Source organism: Bos taurus, chromosome 8 (genome assembly GCF_002263795.3).
Source record: "Bos taurus isolate L1 Dominette 01449 registration number 42190680 breed Hereford chromosome 8, ARS-UCD2.0, whole genome shotgun sequence".
Lineage (NCBI taxonomy): Eukaryota > Metazoa > Chordata > Mammalia > Artiodactyla > Bovidae > Bos > Bos taurus.
Genome location: NC_037335.1, coordinates 94600257 through 94626749, shown reverse-complemented (window position 1 = coordinate 94626749; position 26493 = coordinate 94600257). Strand labels below are relative to the sequence as shown.

The 26493-nt window shown below is 40.6% G+C and overlaps 1 protein-coding gene across 6 annotated transcripts in view; it reads left to right on the top strand.

Annotated features, from left to right (window-relative positions):
• The window catches only part of ABCA1 (ATP binding cassette subfamily A member 1), a 137232-nt gene extending 111100 nt beyond the window's left edge, over positions 1 to 26132 (top strand). For 5 of the 6 annotated variants that reach the window (XM_024995844.2, XM_010808222.4, XM_059889170.1 and 2 more), the window contains 20 exons: positions 827 to 1016; positions 1871 to 1965; positions 3388 to 3420; positions 4589 to 4694; positions 5648 to 5722; positions 6190 to 6359; positions 7673 to 7850; positions 9866 to 9981; positions 10068 to 10212; positions 11810 to 11933; positions 13595 to 13724; positions 13990 to 14110; positions 14899 to 14961; positions 15743 to 15849; positions 18071 to 18212; positions 18567 to 18701; positions 20371 to 20474; positions 21081 to 21173; positions 21874 to 22117; positions 22748 to 26132. In XM_024995844.2, the coding sequence (XP_024851612.1) occupies positions 827 to 1016; positions 1871 to 1965; positions 3388 to 3420; positions 4589 to 4694; positions 5648 to 5722; positions 6190 to 6359; positions 7673 to 7850; positions 9866 to 9981; positions 10068 to 10212; positions 11810 to 11933; positions 13595 to 13724; positions 13990 to 14110; positions 14899 to 14961; positions 15743 to 15849; positions 18071 to 18212; positions 18567 to 18701; positions 20371 to 20474; positions 21081 to 21173; positions 21874 to 22117; positions 22748 to 22888 (2512 nt within the window). In that variant the 3' untranslated portion in view covers positions 22889 to 26132. 6 annotated transcript variants of the gene reach the window in all.
• The last annotated feature ends 361 nt before the right edge of the window (positions 26133 to 26493 follow it).

The following is a 26493-nucleotide window of genomic DNA, read 5'->3' as shown; positions in this document are numbered from 1 at the left end:
CTTGCCACCTGGGGTGCTCGCAAACAACCTAGCTCTTCGTGAGCCAACAACTCTCACCTTGGGTCACTCCCCCAAATTCTTTACTTGTTTTAAGACATGTAAAAGTGAATCTTGACATTCTTCCCAGATTTTCAGCATCAAACATATGTCTTCTGACTCCTGCCTCCCTCTTCTCCTCATCTCCCATCACTCTTCCTCATAGCTCATCACATGCCAGCCCTGCTGCCTTCCTGTGGTTCCTTATTCGTAGAACACTGGGGACCTTTTCACCTGCGCTCTGTTGCTTCTGCTTGCAATGTTCTCCCCCCCAATCCCTGCCTGGCTTGTTCTCTGTCATCATTTAGGTTTTGGCTGAAATATATGACCTCTTCAGGTGGTCCTTTCTCACCAGTCATTCTCCCTTTATTTTGCTTCCATTTTGGCCATCAAAGATTATATTATTTGTTAATTAATCTTTCCTGGGAACACAAACTCCATGATGGCAGAGACTTTGTCTCTTCACCCCAGATTCTCAAATATGCAGGACAGTGTCTGGCACATAGTAGATGCTCAGTGAATGTTTGTTGAGTGAACCCGCGCTGAGTGATTGAATGCTGGTGATTGGGTTGACTTGAGTTCAGTGTATGAGCACTTAGGCCTTCTTTGTGTTCTGTGGTATTTAACTGTAAAATGAGTCTGTAGCTGACAAGTCTGTGGGACGGATCAGTAACCCGGTGGTGAGGGGATATATGTGTATTTGCAGTTGTTATTGATTGGTCCTGTGCTCTGAGACAATAGGAGAGGCCAGACCCTCTTGGGTGAGCCTGTCCTTGGTGTCCCTTTGCAGAGAAACGCCCTGCTTGGTGGGAGAGGAGAAGTGGAACACTGCCCCAGTCCCCCAGACCATCACGGACCTCTTCCGAAATGGAAACTGGACAATGGAGAACCCCTCCCCCACCTGCCAGTGTAGCAGCGACAAAATCAAGAAGATGCTGCCTGTGTGCCCCCTGGGGGCAGGGGGGCTGCCTCCGCCTCAAGTGAGTCCTTTCAGGGTGTGACTGAATAAGTGAGGTATAGGGTGGACTGGGAAGAGGGAATGGATGACATATTTTGAAGTCAGCCTAGGTCCTTGTTTGAGATACAACCAGAGACAACACTCCCGATCAGTGGTCGGTGGAAGTCACACTGCAGCCTCTCCTGCAGTGGTGGTGTCCCAGGACAGACTGACAGATGCAGCTTCATCTCCACCTCTGCCCTAGTGGAGCTGGTGACCTTGGATGGGTCACTCTGAGTCCCTGGGCCTGTTTCCTCACTGCTGAATTAGGGAGGCTGGCCCGTAAAACTTCTGTGAGGGTTATAACTCTGACAATCCTCCGAGACTATGAGTGAGAGAAGCAATTCTGAATCATTTTTTTCCGAGAATTTCAGGAAGAGGCTTTCTTGTGATGCCTCTCTGCCGCTTTATCAGCATCCAGGTTGTAGGATGAGGACAAGGAATTTTAAATAGTGTTGAAAAAGTAGTCCTTAGTGGTTACTGCTCCTTAAAATAGCACTTCATCTCTTCATCAGTGTAACTCCAATGAAGAAAATTCACTAGGCATAGTCAGTGGTGCTGCTCCCTAGAAATCTTTTGTAACCGTGAAGAATGATACTTCATGGTCTATTGCTTAGCTGTTCAGAGTAATTTGCTGGGAATCACCTTGACTTGGCATAAAGGGCAGAATGGACCAGGCCTTGGTGACCGGCTGATGACAGTGTCCAGGCCCTGCGGGCAGGGTCTGCTCACACTGTGGTACACGTTTGAGGAACATGTGTCATTTTTGTTCTTGATTTGTTTTCTGTTCCAATTGTGGCCCATAAAGACACATGCACTTGGTTTTTCTGATGACAGAGAAAACAGAATACTGCTGACATCCTTCAGAACCTCACGGGAAGAAACATTTCGGATTATCTGGTGAAGACATACGTGCAGATCATAGCCAAAAGGTCATCATTTACAATCCTTGGCCCCTGCTTAGCTGTTACTGATCAGAGGAATTAAAGTCCTAAAAAATCGGAGATTGAGTAGTGGTGGGAAACATCACAGTTTGGCTTGATGTTGTCCTTTTGAAGTTTGGGATATTCTTTCAGATTAGAAAAGGTAATGGGAAGTATTATGAATATTCAGTTTGAAGACTGAGGTTTCCTGGCTCCAGAATGAAAATAAATCTGGATTTAAATTCTAATTCTTCCACTTATTAGCTGTTTGACCATGGCGACCAGTTATCCTTTTAAAGCCTTAGGCTGTATATAATGTGATAATAATGTTGCTCTCAGTAGTTTGTTGTAAGGATTAAATGAAATGATACACGTAAAGTAGCTCTCATGGATGGAATGAGTGATAAATACGAGGCGTTATCAAGATAGCCCTGAGTTCTCAGGACTTCTCGGTGGAGCCTTAGAAGAGCCATGTAGCTTCCTGGGGCATTACTGCATAGCCCTGAGTGCATTAGCTCCCCCATTATTTGCAGTTTTGCTTCCCTCAGTTTCAGTTACCCATCATCAGCTATGGTCAGAAAATACTAAATGGAAAATTCCAGTAACAAACAATTCATAAGTTTTAAATGGCATGCTTCTCTGAGTGGTGTGATGGGAATCATCCCACTGTGTCCCTCCTGGGATGGGAATCATCCCACTGTCCAGCACATCCACACACCGTAAGTGCTCCTTGCCCTGGCCCTTTTGGTGATCAGATGGACTGTCACAGTATTACAGAACTTATTTCCAAGTAACTTTTATTTTATGTGATAGTGGCCCTATTGACCTTCAAAGAAAATGACAGGTGATAGGAAAAAATAGTATACATAGGGGTTGGTATTATCTGTAGTTTTAGGCATCCATTGGGGGGTGTTGGAGTGTGTCCCCTCCAATTAAGGAGGGGACTGCTGTACTTAGCTGATGCCCAGAAAATGTTTGTTCTAGCTTCCTTCCCATCAGCTTGGTTATATTTGGTCCCCTAAGTTGGGAGTTCTAGTGACTTTTAATAACAAGGGTATGCTTGAATGACAGTTACTGTTAGTTTCCAAGAAAGAAGCATAATCTCTCCATATGTTAGCCATAATTGAACTATTATTTTTGAATTTAAAAACTTTGTAGTTTGATCACGTCTTTGTTGGTTTTTTAATTGTTTTAATACAAGGCATGACCTTCATAAAAATAATAAGGTTTTAATATGGGGAGAAGAAAAGACATGCTGATTAGGGCTTCTTTCCAGTGGCAAAACCCTACCACACCAGCCTGATTGTAGAGTTATTTCTGTCCCTTTGTTGTATCCCCAGGTAGATATTTCTAACTTTTGTATGATCAGGAAAAGGATCAATGTTTCTTTGGACTGATTTCTGGTTTCTTTGTCTTTGGCCCTCACTACAGCTTAAAGAACAAGATCTGGGTGAATGAGTTTAGGTAAGTTGACTCCTCTGTGCTTTTCTTTTTGCTTCCTTGACTCCTAAAGCTCATGAGGATGATTTTGATGCAGTTTTCTTGGACCCTGGGAAGCTGTTGGTTTAGGGGTGGTTTTGCTCTTAGCTCAGTGCCCAGCTGCCACTTCAGAGGCCTTTGGAATTTTCGCATATTGATTTCCTTGAGGAGATTTAGAAGTTCCTTGTGGGTCTCTAGGGATTTGACAGGAAGCACGATGTGAGGGAAAAACCTATGCTAATTAAAATTATCAAATCAGATTCCTAGGAGACCTAGGGGCTTAAGAACTATTTTTCAGGTCTTTGTAATAACCAAGAAGGTCTTAGATGAAATAGGAGGCTTCAAAACCATCTATGTTCATTGCATTTCAACTCATTTATCCTTCTGAGTTTTTTAAAATAACAATGTTTCTGTTAGGAAATAAGACCAGAATTCCATCAGAAAAGTAAGAATCATTTTCTCCTCTGCTGCAGTCAGGCTCTCTCCTCTCCACCCTCCACCACCACCCCTGCCCGTATCCCTCTGAGTTTTGAAGAAGCAGATGGGACTGGGGAAAAAAACGAAGGAAGCATCCTTGAAGCCCATTATTACTCATGAGAAATGAGAGCCTTACATGGCTGCCTCAGAACTTTGTTTTTTGACCCTATCTCCCACCTTTCTTCTTTTCCTTTTTTCCCAAGAGCTAGGACCTACTGAATAACTGAGTAGAGTGGATGCAGAACCTTCTGTGGTTCTCCTGTTATGAAAGGGCCACAGCCCATCTATAAGCCCTCCCTGGCCTCTCTGGCCAATGTCTTCCCTCTCATCCAGACTCCCCATCTGCTTGCCTTGAGACTCATGTTCAGGCCTGAGCCACCAGAGGTGGGAGGAGCATCTGTGAGATGAATGAGCATTCTTTCCTCAACATCTCAGATGTCTCATTCTGTGTATAATCAGACCCAGGTCCCTCCAACTTGGGCAGAAGCTGTATAGGAGTTAAGAGATTGCCAGGATCCATTAGAGGAGACCAAGGTGAAACTTTCTGAGTCCTATTTTGGTCCTACTTTGAACATACAGTTCCTCTAATTGAACATTACATCCTCAGGCAGTGTCTGCTGCTGAGTGACAGTGGGCCCCACACTGCCTGTGTTTTAATGTCAGGCTATTCTTTTAGGTACGGTGGATTTTCCCTGGGTGCCAGTAATTCTCAGTCACTTCCTCCGAGTGAAGAAGTTAATGATGCCATCAAGCAAATGAAGAAACACTTGAAGGTGGTCAAGGTACAGTACCCATCCTAAGACATGTCAGACAGAAATTGAGTTGCTGGTACATGGGAGTAGTTGACACGTAGATCTGATCACCTGGTAGCTTATTGTTTAAGATTTTCAAGAACAAAACCATCACCGATCATAGAGATCATGGGTCAGCCAAGACTGAGTCACTCAGTATGTACTTACTATTTGAAAGTGCAGGGACTTCCCTGGTGGTCCAGTGGTTAAGACTCTGCACTTCCAATGCAGGGTGCCTGGTCAGGGAAGTAAGACCCAATGCAGCCAAAACAAAACAAAAAAAAAATGCTTGAGAAAAAAAGCAAGTTCAGAGATTTTAGATCTCTCAGAATAACTTAAGTATAGCCAGTGAACAGAGAAACTGGGCATCAAACATACTTTTCTAAAACAATCATTGGTTAAACAGGAAATGAATCACTTTCTTTAAACCGGCAGCTAGTTTTAGGACTTGATAAACATTCATTTTCTTTATCTGTATCCCAAGTTTCCCATTTCTAAGTGGGAACTGGAAGTCAGATGATATGAATTCCAGGGTCACAGACAGCAGGGATTGTCCTAGAATCTGTCCCTTGAGGCACAGACCCCATATCTGATGCATCTACATGTTTGTAGCTGGGGGCTTTCAGGTGATGTTAAGGGAACATGGTGAAGAGCCCTTACCACCAGTTACAGACTGACATCTGCCTCTTGGGACTTTGAATCACAGGGTTTCCCTCTGGTTCCTTTAAGACCTATGACTCGTGGCAACATCAGTGCTTTAGATTTCTAGTCACTTATTTTTCAGGAGCCAGTTATTATTTAGAGGGTTCAAGTTGCATTTTAGTGAATGGGGCAGTAGCCGTGTTTCCCTTCACAAGGTTGTCCCGTTGTCCACAAACTCCAGACTTCCTGTTGCTCCTCCTCTGTGAACCATCCCAGCTCAGGCAGCTTTTTGTTGTTCATAGGACAGTTCTGCAGACCGATTTCTCAGCAGCTTGGGAAGGTTCATGACAGGACTGGACACAAAAAATAACGTCAAGGTAAAGTTCTTTATTCCAGTGGCTTGATGAACAATAATTCCTGTGTTGCTGTGAAGTGTCAGCTCATGATAATGTTGATTCATGACAGAAAAGTCTAGTAACTTTATCGGTAAGGCTGTAAAAAGAACTTGCTTTGCTGCTAGTCACACTAGGGGAACCATTTTGAACATGACTGAGATACTTAACCTGTTTAAGCCTCAGTTTCCTAATCTATAAAATGGAGGCAATAACCATGTCTACCTCAAAGCTTTGGTGAAGATTAAATACATTAAAGAAAGTCAGCATATTGCCTGACCTCACGGTCAGTGCTGGGCACACCCTGCCTCTTTACCATGTTCTCTGATCATGTTTTGTCTTCGGGTGTGACAGAAATTTCTGGAGTTTATGTGCATGTTTTGTGTGTGTGCACCTGCCTTCGGGAACAGAGGTTAGGAGCAGTACTTTGCATCTGGTATGTTTTATTTCAGGTGTGGTTCAACAACAAGGGCTGGCACGCCATCAGCTCTTTCTTGAATGTCATCAACAATGCCATTCTCCGGGCCAATCTGCAGAAGGGAGCGAACCCCAGCCAGTATGGGATTACTGCTTTCAATCACCCGCTGAACCTCACCAAGCAGCAGCTCTCAGAAGTGGCTCTGTAAGTGTCGCTGTGTCTGATTTGGGAGAGGGGAGGGTGTTGGGGGAATTGTGGTGCAGGGGAGAGAAGTGTGAAGCTGGTTGTAGAGTAACAGCTGGGGAAGTAGGTACGTTATATATGTCTGGGTTGGTCCAGGCTCTGGACAAAAAATGATCAGTTTATGAGTTGGCTGGGTAGAGATTAAACTACACAAGATAGATGCCTCTGATATATTAAAGCCATTAGTACATTTAGTGAATTCATTTAAAGTAAGTTAAATTGTTAATATGATTCTAAAATATTTTAACTCACTCTTAATGTTTAATTAAAAAATCAATTTCGTTTGTTTCGAAACAACTATTTTTAAACTTAGTGAAACACACTTTTATTAGCTTGTGTGTTTATTAATTCCTGGAGAGGGAGAGAGAGAGACAGCATGTATGCGTGTATAAGTGTGTGTATGTGTGTATGGAGTTAAAGCCAGTATGATCTAGTTCAGAGTGTATAGCCTTTGAAATCAGAGATCTGGGTTTAAGTCTGGTTTTTTAAACTTTCTAGATATATGGTATTAAGTGAGGCATTTCATGTAAATGGACAAGTCCGGCCTTCAGCACAAGGTTGATATTCAATACATGTTAGGTTCCTTTCTTGTTTATGGACTATGGCACAGTTATAGTTTCTGGTTCACTTGTATGGACTATCAATGTATGTCACTAGGATCTTTATATTAAGCTTATATGAAATTTATACAAAGAAATAATTTATATTGTATCCCATTTAATGGGCTTATAAGGCTATTTTTCTTATAATAAGGATCTGATGGAATTTTTGTGTTAGATTGATATGCCATGCTCTTTTGTTGTCAAACTCATTTACAGCCACAAATTGTTGTTTGAATAGTTTCACACTAATATTTCTGCTTTATTTAGTTTTCAAGCTACACTACTCCCTTATGTGTGAAAATTTATAGCTTGTTTGTCATAAAAGATCAAGAATAGTAGAACAAAGTGAATGTTATTAGGCCACTCTTAGACTTCCTTTAATAGTTTTGTTTTGCTGTGGACTCTCTTTGACCTCAGTAGAAGCAGTTTTGCATTTGAATTATCAAGATTTTTTTTTTTGCTTGAAAATAATCATCTTTACCCCTGAATGAAATATATGTGGTGAACAGATCTTTTTCCTGGGGTATGCTTCAGACATTCGTGTGTGTGTGTGTGTGTGTGTGTGTGTGTGTATGCTTCAGACATTCGTGTGTGTGTGCGTGCGCGTGCATGTGCGTGCATGTGTGCACATGTGTGCTCTGATTGTGCCCTCAGCTGCACTGTCTTTTTCAGGATGACCACATCCGTGGACGTCCTCGTGTCCATCTGTGTCATCTTCGCGATGTCCTTTGTCCCGGCCAGCTTTGTCGTGTTCCTGATCCAGGAGCGCGTCAGCAAAGCGAAGCACCTGCAGTTCATCAGTGGAGTGAAGCCTGTCATCTACTGGCTCTCCAATTTTGTCTGGGACATGGTAAGACCACCCGTCTGCTGCTGCTTCAAAAACCTCCATCAGGGCTCTAGATTGGATGGATGGAAGGGCTTCTGGCCTTCACCAGGAAATGTTCTAGCTAATCAAAGATGAATGAAAGAGGATAAGGCAGGCACAGTTGTACACTTCCATGTCACCAAACATGACCTTCAGCACACAGCTGATCTTACACCAGAGAAAATCAGTCCAAAGGGACTGCAACGGATACCACCACCACCTCATTCCCTAAGTGACAACCTTTTAAAGAACTGAGGTGGAACACTCTCAGTCAGAACTCTAAGTCAGTGCCTCTAACTTGTCTGATAGATTTTTAACCTCCAGAGTCAGGATATTCTTTGTCTTACCAGGAACTCAATCTGTCATTTGAAAACATCTTCTGTTTTACTGGAAGCTGATCCGTCCATTGCAAATCTGTTTTCATGTCAGCTGTAATATAATGCTTCTGTTTGAGCCAATATGGAGGATGTCAAAGAATTCTGAAGTGCAAATTATTTTTATAAAGCAGAGTTGAAATATATCTCCCTATGAGTTCCATTAATTGTAGGTCACACAGAAAATTTAATTCTTCTCCCATTGGCTATACCCTCAAATATTTGAAGACACCTATCATTTAACCTAAATCTTCCCCAGATAAGATGATATATGAGAACACACTTTGTAATCTCTAAAGCACTGTAGAAGTGTGAGTGATGATAATGATGTCTGTGTTGGTTATAGCAAGCCTTTCAGACTTGTCACTCTCTGACCTGATTGCCTCTCTGTGGCCCATACTCCGTAGTGTTAATGTGCTCTTTGAAGAACAAAGCCTAGAATTGGCCTTATAATCAGTCTGTCATCCAAATGGTTACGGGTCTAGAGGCAATTGATCTTTATCCCGTACTCCTCTTCCTCAGCCCAAGGATATTGCATTTTGGAAGTAGTGTGGTCTTTTTGGCAACTTGTAGAGAACTGAAACCTCTGCTTCATAGGTATTGTTAAATGGGGTCTTTTTCACTGTTTACTAATGCAGTTGACTTTTTTCAACCTTTATGTATAGCTTTATTTATAAACATAAAGGTTTTTTAAAGCACATATAAAACTTTTTCCCTGTTAAACTGAATTTTACGGGATGTCCATTTGTTTTGTTTTTTGTCTTAATCCAATGATTGCTTTATTGAGTAAGCGCATACATACTGACTGGTCACTGTATCTAACTCTGCCAGGCATCACAGATTTAGAGATGAAAGATCAAGTCCCTGACTCAGGAACACTATTATCTTCCTATATATTATCCATCTCTCCCTGCTGTAGAACCTCTGAAATTTGCTGTAAGCGTGTCTTCATCTAAGTTGTTGAAAAACACAGTTGAGTAGGATGGGACTGAGGCACAGAGCCCTGCAGTCTGAAGCTACAAATTCTCCTAACAGCTGGCAAGCCCACTGCTACCTCCCTGCCTGTGCTCTGCTCTGCCAGCTGTGAATTCCTGTAATTGTCTTGTGGCCAAGTCTTTATTTCTGCATTTTAATGCTTGAGACACTGTCAGGACAGACTTTAAAATTAGTCTTGGTGTGATGAAACTGTCCTGACATTGATGTTATAAGTGCTTACCTCATAAATAGATTACAAGAGAGCTTGAACTTGGGCAGACTGTAATATAGCATTAATGATGAAACAGACACAATCATCTTCGGGAAGAGTAATGGCAGCTTACTTGCTGCCTGTGAAATTGAAATTACTCTGACTGCGAATCCATCCTTCAGTAAGTTTACTGAGCGTGACACCTTGGCTTATCTGTTGGAAAGACAGAAAGGACATGCAGTTTATAAAATCAGCCGGGGGTAAAAGGCTTGTCAAAATGTGCTGTCCGGTATTTTGATTAATAGTTTTTGTGGCTTCATTAATTCAGAGTTATTCTTCCATATGCTTATCTGCCCTTTCTTGTCCAGTGATGGTGAAGACTTGAGATGTGCTGTGTCTTTGACTTAGGGGTGACCTTGGTTTCCTTGTTTCACTTTTAGTGCAACTACGTGGTTCCTGCCACGCTGGTCATTATCATCTTCATCTGCTTCCAGCAGAAGTCCTATGTGTCCTCCACCAACCTGCCTGTGCTCGCTCTTCTACTTTTGCTGTATGGGTAAGGCACCTCTGGATGGGGCATAGGGAATCCTCTGTCAGAAAGACGGTGGAGGACACCCAACATGTGTCTTTGTGCCTCACCAGGTGGTCCATCACACCTCTCATGTACCCAGCCTCCTTCGTGTTCAAGATCCCCAGCACAGCCTACGTGGTCCTCACCAGCGTGAACCTCTTCATCGGCATCAATGGCAGTGTGGCCACGTTTGTACTGGAGCTCTTCACCAACAATGTGAGTTCGGGGGAAAGAGATGCTGGGATGACCATATCTGGAGCCAGAGGATAGTAGTTACCATGATTGTATTCTACTTGCCTGTGGCGTTGACCGCATGGACCAGTCTGAACTTTTGCAGTCTGTCTTTCCTGGGTTTGCAGAGCATCTCTTGCTTGTCCTTTTCCTTATGTGTCTCTGATCAAATCTTTCTGTTTCTTTTGACAAGTTCTTTTATACTCCTTTCTGTTTAAATGTTGCTTTCTCCAATATTTGGTCCTCTGCCATCTTGTTTTCCACTGTAGGTACTGTCTCTGGGTGATGTTGTTCATTCTGGAAGCTTTTACCACCACCTCTCAGTGTCTCACATTGTTCTCTCTCGGATCTGTGCCTTAAGCCCTGACTCCTCCACTGAACTCTTGCCCCACAGTCTCACTTGCCCATTGGGTGGCTCCGTTTAGATTAACTGAAAGATACCCTAGACTGGTCACATCCCAGTCATCTTTCCCTCAGAACCCAGTATTTCTCTTGCCATTCCTGTCACACTGGATGGCATTACCATCCCCCCAGTCACCCCAGCTGGCAGTATTAGAGCTATTTATATGCTTTGCTTTTGCTTATTTCTCCCACATTCAGTTGGTGACCTTGCCAGTTCCTTCAATTACAGATTCTCTCAAACAAGGTTTCCTGTCCACTCCTGTTGTCATTGCTTTTGTCCAGACACCTTAATTTAACCCACAAGGCCTTTCAGAGGTGTGTAATCCTTCCTGGACAGTCCCCACCACACCCTTTCCCAACCTGGTAGGCTTCGACTGGTTCCTTCGAATGGTTCCTTAAACCCTCCGTAGTCCCATAGGCCTGTTTCAGGATCCCCAGCCCAGCCCACATGGTCCTCACCAGTGTGACCTCTTCATCAGTGGCAGTGTGGCCACTCTGTTGTTGGAGCTCCTCACCAACAATGTGAGCTACCACCCAATTCTGTCAAAACCAAGCTTCAACCTAAAGTTTTGCTTACCTGCCATATAGCAGGTACTCTCTCTTCTCTGTGCTTCCAAAGCTCACACAGTTCATGCCTCCAGGACAACACATCCAATTATGTAGTAATTTCCTGTTTCCATATGTCTTTTCTTCAGAGTAGAGACTGTTTCTTATTCATCTTTATCTCTCCTATACCCTAGCCCAGTGCATCCAGCACTTAGCAGCTTACTTAGTTGTTAGGTATTTGGCCATTGCTGGATTGATGTATTTGAGAAGAATTATTTAAATTCCAACAAAATCCTGAAACCGAAATATATTGACCCAAACATGAGCAGTTTGCTTTTAAAATGCTAAGCAAATGTTTTGTGTTGGATTTGCTTTTGATTAAATGCAATCATATTTCTAAACTTTGCTCATTTTCCTCCCATACTTGTAACATTATTCCAAATTTTCTAAAGAGCAAAAATTTTGCTACATTATATATCATTAGTTATGGCTGCTGCTGTTTATTGGTATCTGAATCAAAGATTCAGTTTGACCTCAAGGAATCAAACTTTTTCTTCACTCTTATGTTTTAGACCTTGGTCAATTTTTAGCCTGAGTCACAAAAGACATACAGTCTGTCTCTTATTTTTTTTAGAAGCTGAATAACATCAATGATATCCTGAAGTCAGTGTTCTTGATCTTCCCACATTTTTGCCTGGGACGGGGGCTCATTGACATGGTGAAAAACCAGGCAATGGCTGATGCCTTGGAAAGGTTTGGTGAGTGACAGCAGTGGCTACAGGATGTTTTAATAGGGATGGGAGTTTTTATGGGTCTTGAGACTTTGGCCTTTATTTTGGAAAAAGGCTGGTGATTGGGCCTAGGACCTCCCTCCGCTGATAGGGCTCATGTCGGCACAGTTGGTTGTGGCTTGGGTCTTGTCTGATGCAGCCTTTTGTCTGAAAGGTGAGAACATGGTTTTGGAGGTAGGGAAAATACTGGTTTTAGCTTGGACCCAGTGCCTGATACCACTGGTGGGGTTTGTCAAAGTCATTGGAAAAATCAAACCACAGCTCTGAGAATTAGGTACAGGCCAGAGAATCAAAAGGAAAGATGCAAACTTTGGCTCTATTAGGAAAATCATGGACGTGCAGATGGGGTCATATATTACCTTTTATACAGTCTATAAAAAGATAATTTACTGCAGCTCCTTCTACCTTTAGAGTCTTTAAAAATCTCTCTCCTGTGCCCACATTACTATTCTTTATCGACTTGCTCATATAGTTAGGTGGGCCATGTTATTTAATGGGCATAGAAGAGGGACTATTTTTTTAAGCTTGGAGGTACAAAGGAGATATATAAGGAATTTAAGGAATATTTATATAAAATGAGGTGAATTGAGTTACTAGCTTACATTGTGCTGTGCTTAGTCGCTCAGTCCTGTCTGACTCTTTGCAACCCCATCGACAGTAGCCCACCAGGCTCCTCTGTCCATGGGGATTCTCCAGGCAAGAATTCTGGAGTAGGTTGCCATGTCCTCCTCCAGGGGATCTTCCCAACCCAGGGGCAAATCCAGGTCTTCTGCATTGCAGGCTATTCTTTACCGTCTGAGCCGCCAGGGAAACCCCTAGATTACATTATATGCTACTGAAAGGAGCATCTTTTAATGTGCTTTCTAATCTTTCTTAGTGAAGCTAATAATTTGTTAAAATACTGACCCTAAAAATTACCCTGAATTGCTTGTCTTTTCACAAAGAATTTTTGGCATGTCTCATTCAAAAGGAAGCATTAGATTTCTTAGATGAAGTTACAGATCTAATACATGTTGACTTTGAAATTCTGATTGATACTGCATTGCAGTATGCTTCCCTAAAACCTTACCCTAAGTCAGACTTGGAAACTGATGACTCCTTTATTTTTTCGTCCTTATACCAAGTGGCTTCAGTCGTGTCTGACTCTTTGCATGTCTATGTCTATAGCCCACAAGGCTCCTCTGTCTATGGGATTCTCCAGGCAAGAATACTGGAGTGGGTTGCCATGCCCTGCTCCAGGGGATCTTCCTGACCCAGGGATTGAACCCGTGTCTCTTACATCTCCTGCATTCGCAGGTGGTTTCTTTACCATGTGTGCCATGATCAGATCCCTATCATGGGTGATAAACATTTGTAGAAACAGGCTTCCCTGGTAGCTCAGTTGGTAAAGAACCTGCCTGCAATACAGAAGACCCTGGTTCAATTCCTGGGTTGGGAAGATCTGCTGGAGAAGGGATAGGCTACCCACTCCAATATTCTTGGGCATCCCTTGTGGGTCAGCTTGTAAAGAATCCGCTTGCAATGCAGGAGACCTGGATTCAAAACATAGGTAAATTTGAGCCTGAATTTGAGCAAGGGCTTTGGTCTTTGGTGCCTCCATTCTGATTGGATATCTGCACTGTGTCCAGGGGAGAACCGCTTTGTCTCACCACTGTCTTGGGACTTAGTGGGACGAAATCTCTTTGCCATGGCTGTGGAAGGAGTGGTGTTCTTCCTCATCACTGTGCTGATCCAGTACCGATTCTTCATCAGGCCCAGGTGAGCTTTCTTGCAGAACTCACTGAGCACCTGGTTGAGGGTCACAGTGGACGGAGCACAGGGAAACACTCACTGGTGGTTGGGTTGACTTGAACTCAAAGCAGATAATCAAACTGATTCTCCCAATGTGGGCATCCCCTGACCAACAGTACTGACAATGCTGGAGTGAGGATTTTATAGGACTGATGTAGAAACTGGGTCTTGGACTTATAAAATAACTTGAAAGGTTGATTTTTTTCTTCTTCTTAATTTTCTTCCTCCTAAGACCTGTAAAGGCAAAGCTTCCTCCTCTGAATGATGAGGATGAAGATGTGAAGAGGGAAAGACAGAGAATTCTTGATGGTGGAGGACAGAATGACATCTTGGAAATCAAGGAGTTGACTAAGGTGAGACAGTGAAGACAGGCTACAACTTGCCTTCAATTTTTTCAGCTTTATATGTTAGAAACTAGCATTTTGCTGACTCACTTAATAAAAGGAGCATGCTTCCTAAAATGTGCATCTATACCAAGTTTCTGTCAATTTAATTTTACTTAAAATACACCATGGAGACTTCTCTAATTAAAGAAATCCTACTGAGAATAATTGTAAAGTGAATTCTCATTCTTGAGTATGTTTGTTCTTCATGCTTACATTTATGTGTTAGTTATTAAAACATCTAATATTGTATATCGAGTCAAAGCTGAAGTTGGGAGAATAAATGATTGATTTTGAATTTCAAAAAAGCTGGTAAATCCCCATTGATTAAAAGGAGGATCTATTTCCACCCTTTCTAGGTGCCATAACAACAACAATTCACTTTTTTGTAATATGTTCAATATTTGCAGTGTTTTGATAACAAATTTTTATCCCATAGAATTTAATTTTAAAAATATCTGCAATGTCTTTATATTAAATAAAAATTATGTAGATGTTAATGACAAATATATTTTTTAAAGTCTGATATTTGATTAAAAAAATACAAAGAAATTCATTTATATTTTGAGCATCAGGGTTATTCAAAAGCCAGTTGCCACAGAGACAGACCAAGGCTTTGGCACATCAAGTATCTGATTTAGTCTTATCAATGAGTTGAATTTCGTGGTGTGTTTAGGTCACAATTCCCTCTCCCACAGTTGCCTGGGCTAGCCATGAGTCACTGCAGCTCATGACTCTTTGCATTGTGCTGGTTGCAGGTATACAGAAGAAAGAGGAAACCTGCTGTTGACAGGATCTGCGTTGGCATTCCTCCTGGTGAGGTAAAGGCACTTTACCTACATTGTGTTTGCCCCTATTAATTCAGACTGTCTCTACTCCAGTCAAGCAACAATGTCTGTAAGAAGTTAAAAGTGATTTAAAAAGGCTACTCCATTTATAGCTATGTGTAGCAGTCAGTCATTGAAAGTTTGAGGGCCCCATATATCAGATGGAGAAGGAAATGGCAACCCACTCCAGTATTCTTGCCTGGAGAATCCCATGGACAGAGGAGCCTGGCGGGCCATGGTCCATGGGGTTGCAGAGAGTCGGACATGACTGAAGTGACTAAGCACGCACGCATGCATATATCAAAACTAGTGGCCCCGTGTATCAACAATTTTGGATAATCTCAGACAATTTAAGAAAAGTATGTTCATCTAGAAAGTGATTTTATGATCCATTCAAGATGATAATGAATTCAAATAGATTTTAAAAAAGATTTTCTCTTTATTTATGTTTGTATTCTTGTATGCCCTTTAGCTAGATTCGATGGTGAAATTTGACTTGTTGGCTTTCATTACTCTTTTTTACTCATTAACTTTGGCTTTAACCCAACAACTCAAAGAATATTTACAAACACATCCACATTTAAAATGATTCCATTATAAAATGTATGATTAAACATCGATATGACTTCTGAAAACCTGGAAAATATTTTACTCTTCATTAGAGTGACATTTTAGGATCATGTTACATAAAAATGAAGCTGACGTGACTATTTATGAGTCATTTATATTCAGATTTTTAGTAGTTTGCTAATATTACTGATCCAATCATTTTCAGTGCTTTGGACTTCTGGGTGTTAATGGAGCTGGGAAATCATCAACTTTCAAGATGTTAACGGGAGATACCACTGTTACCAGAGGAGATGCTTTCCTTAACAAAAATAGGTGAGAAAACAAGTCTGCATTTTGCCACAAAGACTTTTTTAAACTTTATTTAAATGAATATATTGTGATTTTGTTGATATAACAGCACTGTATAGTTTCTAAAAATGTTGAAATATAGTAAACTGTAAAGAAGAAAATAAAAATCCATAATTCCAGTACCTACAGATAACAACTATTTGCATTTCCTTTTAGTCTCACTTTATTTTTTTTAACAGATTTATTCAGGTATAAGTTATGTACCATACAGTTTGCTCGTTTTAAGAGTACAATTCAGTGACTTTTAGGCAATATGCAGAGTTGTACAACCGTTATCACAATACAATTTTACAACATTCCCATCAACCCAAATCTCTATTTTATATACACATATAAATACATTATAAAATTGAGATTATATTAGATCTAGATTTTTAAATTAGTTTTTTGTTGCTAGTGACTGTATGATGACTTTTTCCCAGTGGGTTACATATTCTAAGATGTAGAATTTTACATTGCTGCATAAAATGCCTCTATGTACATGCACCTGTAGTTTATTTCACTATGTCCTTATTGTTGGGCATTTATTTCACCAGTTCCTTAATTGTTGGATATTTGTTTCTGTTTTTCACTAAGTATGTCCTTGTATTCATTTTGATTGTTTCATCAAGATAAAAGGTTATATACTTGTGAAACTGCCCGCTAAAGTTCATAGCAACAATGGATGCTACCACTGGGCTATTACTTGAGAATGCAGAGATCTCTGAGCAGTCTGATCTTAAGGACTAAAGTATGCCTACAGTATGGTCCTGCTGGGCAACTTTGAAAGTGAAACCCTCGAGCGTTCTAAATATGTGGAACTTCTCTGGGCTTTTTATATGGAGAAATGGTACAAATCTGTGGCTTTCAGACTTTTTGATCATGTCCTATAATAGCAAATACATTTTACCTCTCAGTCAAGTAAATGCACAAAAACATGTAAACAGGCATACAGCTTAAATAATTTGGTAAAATACTCCCTACTCTTACTGCTTGTAGTGCATTCAGTATTTCTTACTCCACTCTCTGCCATGCCGTCTTAATGATACTAGTTGTGACCCACTCAATTTATTTTATAATGTACAAATGGGGGATGGATCACAATTTGGACAAAGGGCTCCTAGCCAATAAAATTGAAAACATCAAGGAACTTAATGTACTCATGACTTTTCTCTGCATCTTACATTTGTTTTAGTAACAGTGTAAAGGCGGTTTAAGAGAACAGAATTTCTAGACTAGCAGGCCTGAGGCTACATACATGCTTCCCCAGGTTTGTTTCTAGTACCAGGCTCCTGGGGTATATAGCAATAGTAGCAATAACTGGTCCAAACTAAGGTTCATCACATTGCCTGGTTCTGAAGACTGGTATGGGCAGTGTAGCTATGAGGTCTAGGCACAGGGTCTGTGAGCACTTCAATTCTGGAAAACATTGGACCTGGGCCTACTAACTGATGTGCAGAGAGGAATGAATACTGCTGACAGGCTGAACCCATGGCTCTCCAGAGGTGACTGAAGTGCAGCCATCAGACTGGATGTGACACTGAGCTTCCTCCTACATCAGGGATCCTTAACCCTAGATTGGCTTCATGGGGCCTAAAAGCTGCCCCCACCAGTATATGTAAAATTGTATCTGTAGGTACATTTTTTGTTGTCATCAGGTTCTCATGAAAACCTTCAAAAGCAGGGGAGTTTCTGCATTGAATATTTAGCAGTACTATGGGGTTTGGATCCTGCTGTGGCCAAGTCAGTGTATAGGCAGCAAAAAGCAGAGGGAAGTCACCCAAATTGCTGGGCCTCCTCTGGCTTAAATGACGCAACAGAGCACATGGTGCATATGACTGGGCCACAGAATTAAGTCAGGAATGGACACTTCCTGTTAAAGCCCCTGGATAGCGTGACTAAGATCGTTGATATAGATAGCGCCGCAGTTGGGGTGGACTTGGGAATTCTGAAATGGGACCAAGCTTGCAGATTGAGGTGTTGGGGGAACCAGGGGAAAGGACTAGGCAGGATGGAGGCAGGAACCCTGACTTCCAGGAGGGGCTGGCATCCTGAGGGCAGAAAGGCTGTTCCTTGAAGCTAGAAGCAAGTGTGCTCACTGGTCTGTTTGTCACGCACAAGCACACTGAATAGAATGTTAGGCAAGATGGTCTGACCAGAGTACCAAGATGCTTAAAAGCCTGACCAGTTTTGCTTTTCTTTGCAGTATCTTATCAGACATCCATGAAGTCCATCAGAACATGGGCTATTGCCCTCAGTTTGATGCCATCACAGAGCTGCTGACTGGAAGAGAACACGTGGAGTTCTTTGCCCTTTTGAGAGGAGTCCCAGAGAAAGAAGTAGGCAAGGTACTGTGGGCACCGGAAAGCCAGCCTGCCTCCTTTGGCATCCTGACAGCCTGCCTTTTGGCTGTGGCCTTCACACATGGCCATTGGCTTCAGGCTGTTCATCCTTAAGGACGCAGCGACAGGAAGTGCTGGCTCTTTGCAGCTCCTTTCAAAGGGGGAAGTTGCGGCGGTGGGGTAGGTATGGGAGATCAGGCTTACTCTGGAGGGCAGAGAGGGAGTGCTGCTCCCTGTGCTGCAGGCACTGTCCAGGTCATGATTGTATAGAATCTGGTCCTGCTCAGTGAAAGAGTTCTCACACGCAAGTGTAAGAAAGCATGATAAAATTACCAAATGGCGCTTTTTTATCACTCTTAGGTTGGCGAGTGGGCGATTCGGAAACTGGGCCTTGTGAAGTATGGAGAAAAATATGCTGGGAACTACAGTGGAGGCAATAAGCGCAAGCTCTCAACAGCCATGGCTTTGATTGGTGGGCCTCCAGTGGTGTTTCTGGTGAGTGTGACTGAATGGAAAACCCTGTTCTGGCCTGAATGGAAAGCATCTCTATTCTAAAGTCCTGGATGTCCAGGATGTGCATGACTGGCTTGGCAATGCCAAGCCCCACCTCACCCGATGAGGAATAGCCTCAGAGAACCAGAGGGAAGCTCCCCGTCCCTCTTCATAACACACATGGGGTGTATCTGCCTTACCCTCAGATGTTCCAGAGAGGGAGATACTCCAGGGACCTTGTTTCTCCAGCATGGAGAATCCCAACAACTGTTACTGAGGCTGGGTGTAGGATTTAACTTTCTTTGGACCATTCTGTATGCCATCTATGTGTTCATCCTCTGGAGATGGAGAATGTTGTTACAGCTTCAGGATTCCTAAGTAGCACCTTTGGGTCATAGTTCCTTAAATATGGATAAATGGAAAACAGAAGATCAGACCAACAGTGGCCTTTGACCTTTTTCTTCTGTAGAGGAGAAGGGCACTGAAGTTATTACAGGAAGAAGCCTTGGACTGAGGCTTTAAAGTTATCCAGAGTGTTTAGATTTAGAATTTGTTTCTCTAAGAGCAGCAAGTCTAAGATCATGGCATCCGATCCCATCACTTCATGGCAAATAGATGGGGAAACAATGGAGACACTGACAGACTTTTTTCGGGGGGGCTCTAAAATCACTGCAGATGGTGACTGCAGCCATGAAATTAAAAGATTCTTGCTCCTTGGAAGAAAATCTATGACCAACTTAGACAGCATATTAAAAAGCAGAGACATTACTTTGCTGACAAAGGTCCATCTAGTCAAAGCTATGGTTTTTCCAGTAGTCAAGTATGAATGTGAGAGTTGGACTATAAACAAAACAGAGTGCTGAAGAATTGATGCTTTTAAACAGTGGTGTTGAAAAAGACACTTGAGAGTCCCTTGGACTTCCAGGAGATCAAACCACTCAATCCTAAAGGAAATCAGTCCTGAATATTCATTGGAAGGACTGATGCTGAAGCTGAAACTCCAATACTTTGGCCACCTGATGTGAAGAAGTGACTCTAGAAAATACCCTGATGCTAGGAAAGATTGAAGACAGGAGGAGAAGAGGACGACAGAGGATGAGATCTTTGGATGGCATCACCAACTCAATGGGCATGAGTTTGAGGAAGCTCCGGGCGCTGGTGATGAACAGGGAAGCCTGGCATGCTGCAGTCCATGGGGTCACAAAGAGTCAGACACAAATAGTGACTGAACTGAACGGAACTGAAGACCAGCAAGTAGAGTATAACAGGCTAAGCCAGAGTGAACTAGAATAAAAAAAAAAATTATTCAATTTTTGAACTGACTTCAGTAGCATTTCAGACAAAAATAATTTTTAGTATATGCTTTTCAGTCATGAAAAGATGATTGAAACTAAATGACTTTTCCCTTTTCCTTTCTGTTTATTTGGAGAAATTTAATTTCACCAAAATTAAATTTGAGTTTTCTACTTCAGTGACAGTTACAAAAGTGAACTTGTTAAAAACAAGTATGAAATATGCTTTTATGTAAGGTCTGGTTTTTTGATCCATCAGGAAATAAATAGAATGGTAAGTTAAATCTTAGGCTATTTCTAAAATGCTTCTGCATTTAAGACCAAACCTATCTTTGATTTTTTTCCAACACATAATAAGACTTATTCTGTTCTGTTTACAGGATGAACCAACCACAGGCATGGACCCTAAAGCCCGGCGCTTCCTGTGGAATTGTGCCCTAAGTATCATCAAGGAAGGGAGATCAGTAGTGCTTACCTCTCACAGGTCTGTAGTGAAGAGTCGGCTTGACTTCGTTGTTGTATAATTTTTAGCTTTTCCAAGTAGTATATATGATCACTGTGTAAGAACAGAAAACACAGAAAGGCAAAGAAAAAAAAAATTATGATCACCTGATGTATCACCAGGAGACAACTATTATTATCACTGGGCAATATATCTTTGCAAAGTTTTCCTCTGCAAATCTATACACAGTGTATATGTTTTTTACAAACAAAAATGCAAGCTTTGGCATATATACCAAGTTCTTTTTCACTTAACAATATTGAGAACAGTATTCCAAGTCTGTTTAGTTGAGATGTGTCATCATTTCTTATAGCTATTAGTGAATGGTATTCCATTAGCATATACCCTAATTTACCTAACTGTTCCTCTTCTGTGTAGACACTTGGATCATTCTCAGCTTCTTCACAATTGTAAACAACATGGCAGTGAGCATTATTTCCCCTACATCTTCATGAAATTTCTAGCAGGATGCAGTTATACTCTAGGAAGCTAAGAATCTGTTTCTCTGAAACGCCAGATGTCATGGTGATGTTCTGATGGTTACAGGAGCATCTTTCTCGGACTAAACCTCATTCTGTGTCCCCACAGTATGGAAGAATGTGAAGCTCTCTGCACTAGGATGGCCATTATGGTCAACGGGCGGTTCAGGTGTCTTGGCAGTGTTCAACATCTGAAAAATAGGTAACAAAGACAATTTCTTTGGGATTCCACATAATGAGAAATTGTGTATTTATTCTTTTGTGAATGTATACATGGTGGTTCTAAAACCAAGGGAATAAACTGAACAAAATGGTGTAGGGCAAAGAATGAGGACTTTGAAGTCCAGCAGAGCTGTGTGCAAATTCTCTCTTTGCCTTTTACTGGTTGTATGCACTTGGGCAAGTTATTTAACCTCTCTGAGAGTCGGTATTCTAGGAATAGCTACTTTCTGGTTTTGTTATAGAGATATAATGGGAAGATTTATACGTGCCAGTAAAGTTGGAGCATAGACTTTGGAGTCAAACACACCAGTTGGTTTGACTGGTGTTGGGTCCACACCCCAGCCCTACCACGTCTGAGTTTTGTATATGAGCAAGTGACCAACTCTCTAGGTTTCAGTTTCTCCGTAACATTTCACAGGTCCAAGTGTGGATTAAATGAAGTCATGTCTAAAGCACTCGGCAAGGCAGCTCAAATAGAATAGGTTATTCAGTATATGACAACTGGTTCCTTTTCTCTGAAACTGATTTCTGGGTCTGGCAGGGACCACTTTCTCTTTCAGGACCCAAGAGTTAAGTATTCTTTTGATAGTTTCCCCAGAGTCTTCAATTTGATTTTCTTTTGCCTGCTTTCAGGATAATTTTTTCCCCTGCTTTTAGGATTTTCTTTTTCCTGCTTTCAGGTTTGGAGATGGTTATACAATAGTTGTACGAATAGCAGGGTCGAACCCTGACCTGAAGCCTGTACAGGAGTTCTTTGAACTCGCCTTTCCAGGAAGCGTCCTGAAGGAGAAGCACCGGAACATGCTTCAGTACCAGCTTCCGTCTTCACTGTCTTCCCTGGCCAGGATTTTCAGCATCCTTTCCCAGAGCAAAAAGCGACTCCACATAGAAGACTACTCTGTCTCTCAGACAACACTTGACCAAGTAAGCTTTGAGTGTCAAAAGTAGATTTGCTTTTCAGGGTGAGGACTCCTCCCCCTTCATTATGGGCCCTAGAACAGTATAGATTATCTGAGCATGAACTCCTGATTGTCTACTGTTAGTTATGCTTTTTACCTAACCTCCCTGAATCTGAAAAGGGAGATGATGCTACTGATTTCATAGGGTTATTATGAGAATTAATTGTCATACTAATCATAAAAACTGCAATTTATTGAGTATCTGCCATGGGCAGGTATTAGGCCCAGTACAGTATTCCATTTAAATTAAATGACATCAGGTACAAAAGAGATCCTGGCCCTTAGTAGCTATTCAGCAAATGTTAGTTTTCATCCCCCTTCCCTTTAATCATGTCTGTATGAGTCAAAGTAAATAGATGATTGAGCAGTTGGTTGATTTGGAGGGGCAATATATAAGGGCAGTTTTTTACTTTTTTAATTATTAATGCTTTTTCAATCATTCCTTTCTCCGTCCTACACAAAGTTTTCTAGTTAATCTATTTATTCAATCTCAGATTCTTCTATGTGGCCTAATTTCCACATGGGGAAAAGTGCAACTTGAATAAAGAGAGCGCAAGTTAGAGGTGTTTATAATGGTCCGTCTTTATTTTGACAGGTATTTGTAAACTTTGCCAAGGACCAAAGTGATGATGACCACTTAAAGGACCTGTCATTACACAAAAACCAGACAGTAGTGGACGTTGCAGTCCTCACATCTTTCCTGCAGGATGAGAAAGTGAAAGAAAGTTATGTATGAAGAATCTTGTCCATATACGGTGGCTGGAAGAAAGGAGAAACTAGACCTTCCTTTGTACCATGTGAAGTGTTCCAGAGGAAAGAGCTAGAAGATTTTGTGGGAAGAAGTAAACTGGATACTGTACTGATACTGTTCAATGCAATGCAATTCAATGCAATGAAAACAAAATTCCATTACAAGGGCAGTGCCTTTGTAGCCTATGTCTCATATGGCTCTCGAGTGAAAAAGACTTGAATTTAGTTTATTACCTTATACTCATGTGAAACTCTAGTATGGAACCCAGTGGACATATGAGTTTGACATACTTTTTTTGTTCCTTTGTATTTTTACTGGGGTTGCAACAATAATTCATCAAGTGATCATGGCCAGTGATTATTTTTCAAAATCAAAGGCATGCACATGCTCATTCATTATGCCATGCCATGCCAAGAGACTGGCTTCCCGGTGATATAGCCACTGCTGGCAATGAGTGTGCCAGAATTACTAGTGCCAAGTTTCTCAGAAAGCCTGAAGCACCATGGTATGCCTTGCACACTTTTGTGAGAGCTGCGCTACTCAGTCTGTTGACATCATCAAATACGGGTGATGAAATAGTGCCATGTGTGGGGAAAGTCCTGCTTTGATTCCCTCTTTGAGCTGCTCTGGTGATGGTGACATGCAAACTGCATGATGACATGCAAAAGCAAAACTTGGTTTCATTGTTGTCCCTTGCTTGGAACCATGAGTCTCTAAGATTATCTTTCTGGGACTCTAAGTATATTTAGATCCAGGTAAGAAGCAAAGAATCAGCAATGACATTGTTGGGGCTGCAAGCTGGGGAGGCCATGGCATGTGATGAAAGAGATGATGTATTTGGAATCAAGGGAAGTCTGTGTCCATTTGTCTTGCTTGTCTACTAACATGGTACAGTGCATCTCAAGATCTTGTCCTTTGACACAAGCATAGTATTATTTCTGGCTTTTTGAATTAATCTAGAATATGAAAATATGGAGTTGTATTTTGAGAACAATCTTTGTACTTTTAACCTTATTTGGAATTGTAAGTTCTATTAGTGACTTCTGAAAATTTAGAGTGGCCTCTTTGTAGAACCCTGTGGCACAGAGGAGTATGGCCACACTGCCTCGCTAGCTTTAATTTTTCACGTATGTTTGCAAATGGATTATCTGACTAATGCCTAGTGACTTGAAAACAGTATGATGGCCAAGATGTTATGACAACATTATATTTAAGCATCTTTAAGATCGTTAAGCATACTTTTAGTATAAGCTCATTAGTCAAGTATTCTTTGAGTGTACGTTATAACTGAGTGAGTATGGATGGATGGCGTGGGGAGAAATTAAGTTTCAGTAGATTTCCTGTGCCATGTTCATCAGATAACTGGTTTACAAATACAGGTTTTGTTGTGGTTGTGGGAACCCACTGAAAGAATATTGAAGCCCACTTTTTGAAAATAACAACAATGTAAAAGGCAAGAAAGCTTATGTCATAGGGTCACAAGATTAGCTTCAAAACTTGTTGAATAACATAAAACTTGTGCTTATGGCATTTAGTACCTTTGAATATTGGCTTTGAAAATCTCAGATACCCCATTCTGACAATCTCAAATTTTTTCTCTCTTCAGTCACTATCCCGGGAAAAAAAAAAAAGCAAATGCCCCCCCACATGAAAATTATTTCAGACTTTTCCAAGTCAGTTTAATTGTTTATAGTCAGTAAATACTTGTTAAAAATAATGTTATCTGTCTTGAGACAACAAAATTATGAAAGAAATACTGTTTGAAGTTAAACTGATCTTTTAATATCATTACTAATGTCTTTTCCTTTTAAAAAATTAGGTATTAATTCTAAAGTACAAGATTTCAGATCTATTCCAAGTATACATTTTTTCTTTTAAAATTTACTGCATGTTATCATGCGACTTGTTGCTTGGAGAAAAGAAAATGACCGTTAGAGAGTATTGACAATATTTTCTAAAATGATAAACAAGTAATAAAGACATTTTCCCAATAATTATTGGCCTAACCTCATATTTTATGCTGTCTTTAATGATATAAAATTCATAGAATGATTGTTTCTCCTTGTTTAGTATTTTCCAAAATTAAGCTTCTGCTAGATTCCCCATTTCAGCAGAATCATGTCCTAAATCTGTATTGTATTAAAACCATGAACAGCTCCTTTTTTTCGATTATTCTACTTCAAGGCCATATTAAAAAAAATCAAAAGATACTGTGAACTACTTTGAAAAATGCAACATTTCAATATGGATTTAAAAGCTATCTTAAGCTAGAAACAATCTACAGCTACTCATCTACTTCATTAGTACTGTTATTAGATATCCAAATTGCAGTCTTTAAAATTTTTCTGGGTAAGCCTAATTATAGTAGAGATTTTTACCAACTCTGCTCAGTCAAGTAAAATTTCTATATCATCCCTGTGGAAATGTAACCACGTGAGTTTAACAAAAAAAATTTTTTTGTAAGTGTTCAGAGATTTCTGCTTTTGCTTCTTTTGGACACCTGAAGCCTTATTAACTGTGAATATGAAAAAATACAAAAGAAAACAATAACAAAGCCCTCTATATACAGATACCCAGCATAGGTCATTGTTAAAAAACCAATAACCAAACCTCAAACTACTGTATTTCAGTATCTGTACTGAAGGCATATGCATTGTGACTATTAAATGTTGCACAACATTCACTGCATAGTAATCATTGACTAAAGGGATTTGTCTGTTTTCTTCTTGTGGTTGTATATATCAGGTAAAATGTTTTTTCCAAAGAGCCATGTGTCATATTATATTGAACCACTTTGACATTGAGATATTAATTTCTACTCTTGTTACCATTTACTAGTAATATAGTATTATAGAAATATTGTTCTAATTCTCTTCAGAATTGTTGCATCCCTTTTTATAGAATGTTTATACTTCCATAAGTTTTAAGAATTCTGTTCTCCCTTCTTATACCCTAGGATTAAACCATGTTTTTGTGCTTTTTCTTTATCATTGACCCTTCATTCCAAGCACTTTATGCTGTCTGTAATGGGATCTATTTTTGCACTGGAATATCTGAGAATTGCAAAACTAGACAAAAGTTTCACAATAGATTTCTAAGTTAAATCATTTTCATTAAAAGAAAAAAAAGAAAAAAAAATTTTGTATTGTCAATAACTTTATAGAAAGTATTAAAAAAAGGCATATTTCTATGTTGTTATAAGTCACGAAATAAACCTGTGATGGTTCTATTGCGGTCTATACTAATTTATTTTCGTGCATTCATAGCACCACCTACTGTTAAAGCTTATAAAGTCATTACAGAAGTAAGAAGTGTTTGCTTGGAGAAGGGAGGATACTTGGATCAAAAGCAGAAATTTAGAAAAGACTAAATGTCCTGTTAATCACAAGAGAATCAAGGGGACTACTTGAAAATAGAGGGTGTTTGGAACTTTCATGATTCAGTTTAAGAGGATTTAGGTAAACTTATTCTGCTTAATGATCATGAAGCTGCAGAGATCTCCACAATTACTCTGTAGCTAAGCCATTTAATAAAAATGTCATTGCTTCCTTGATACTGAGGAAGCACAAAGGCAGCAAAATGGAGCTTTT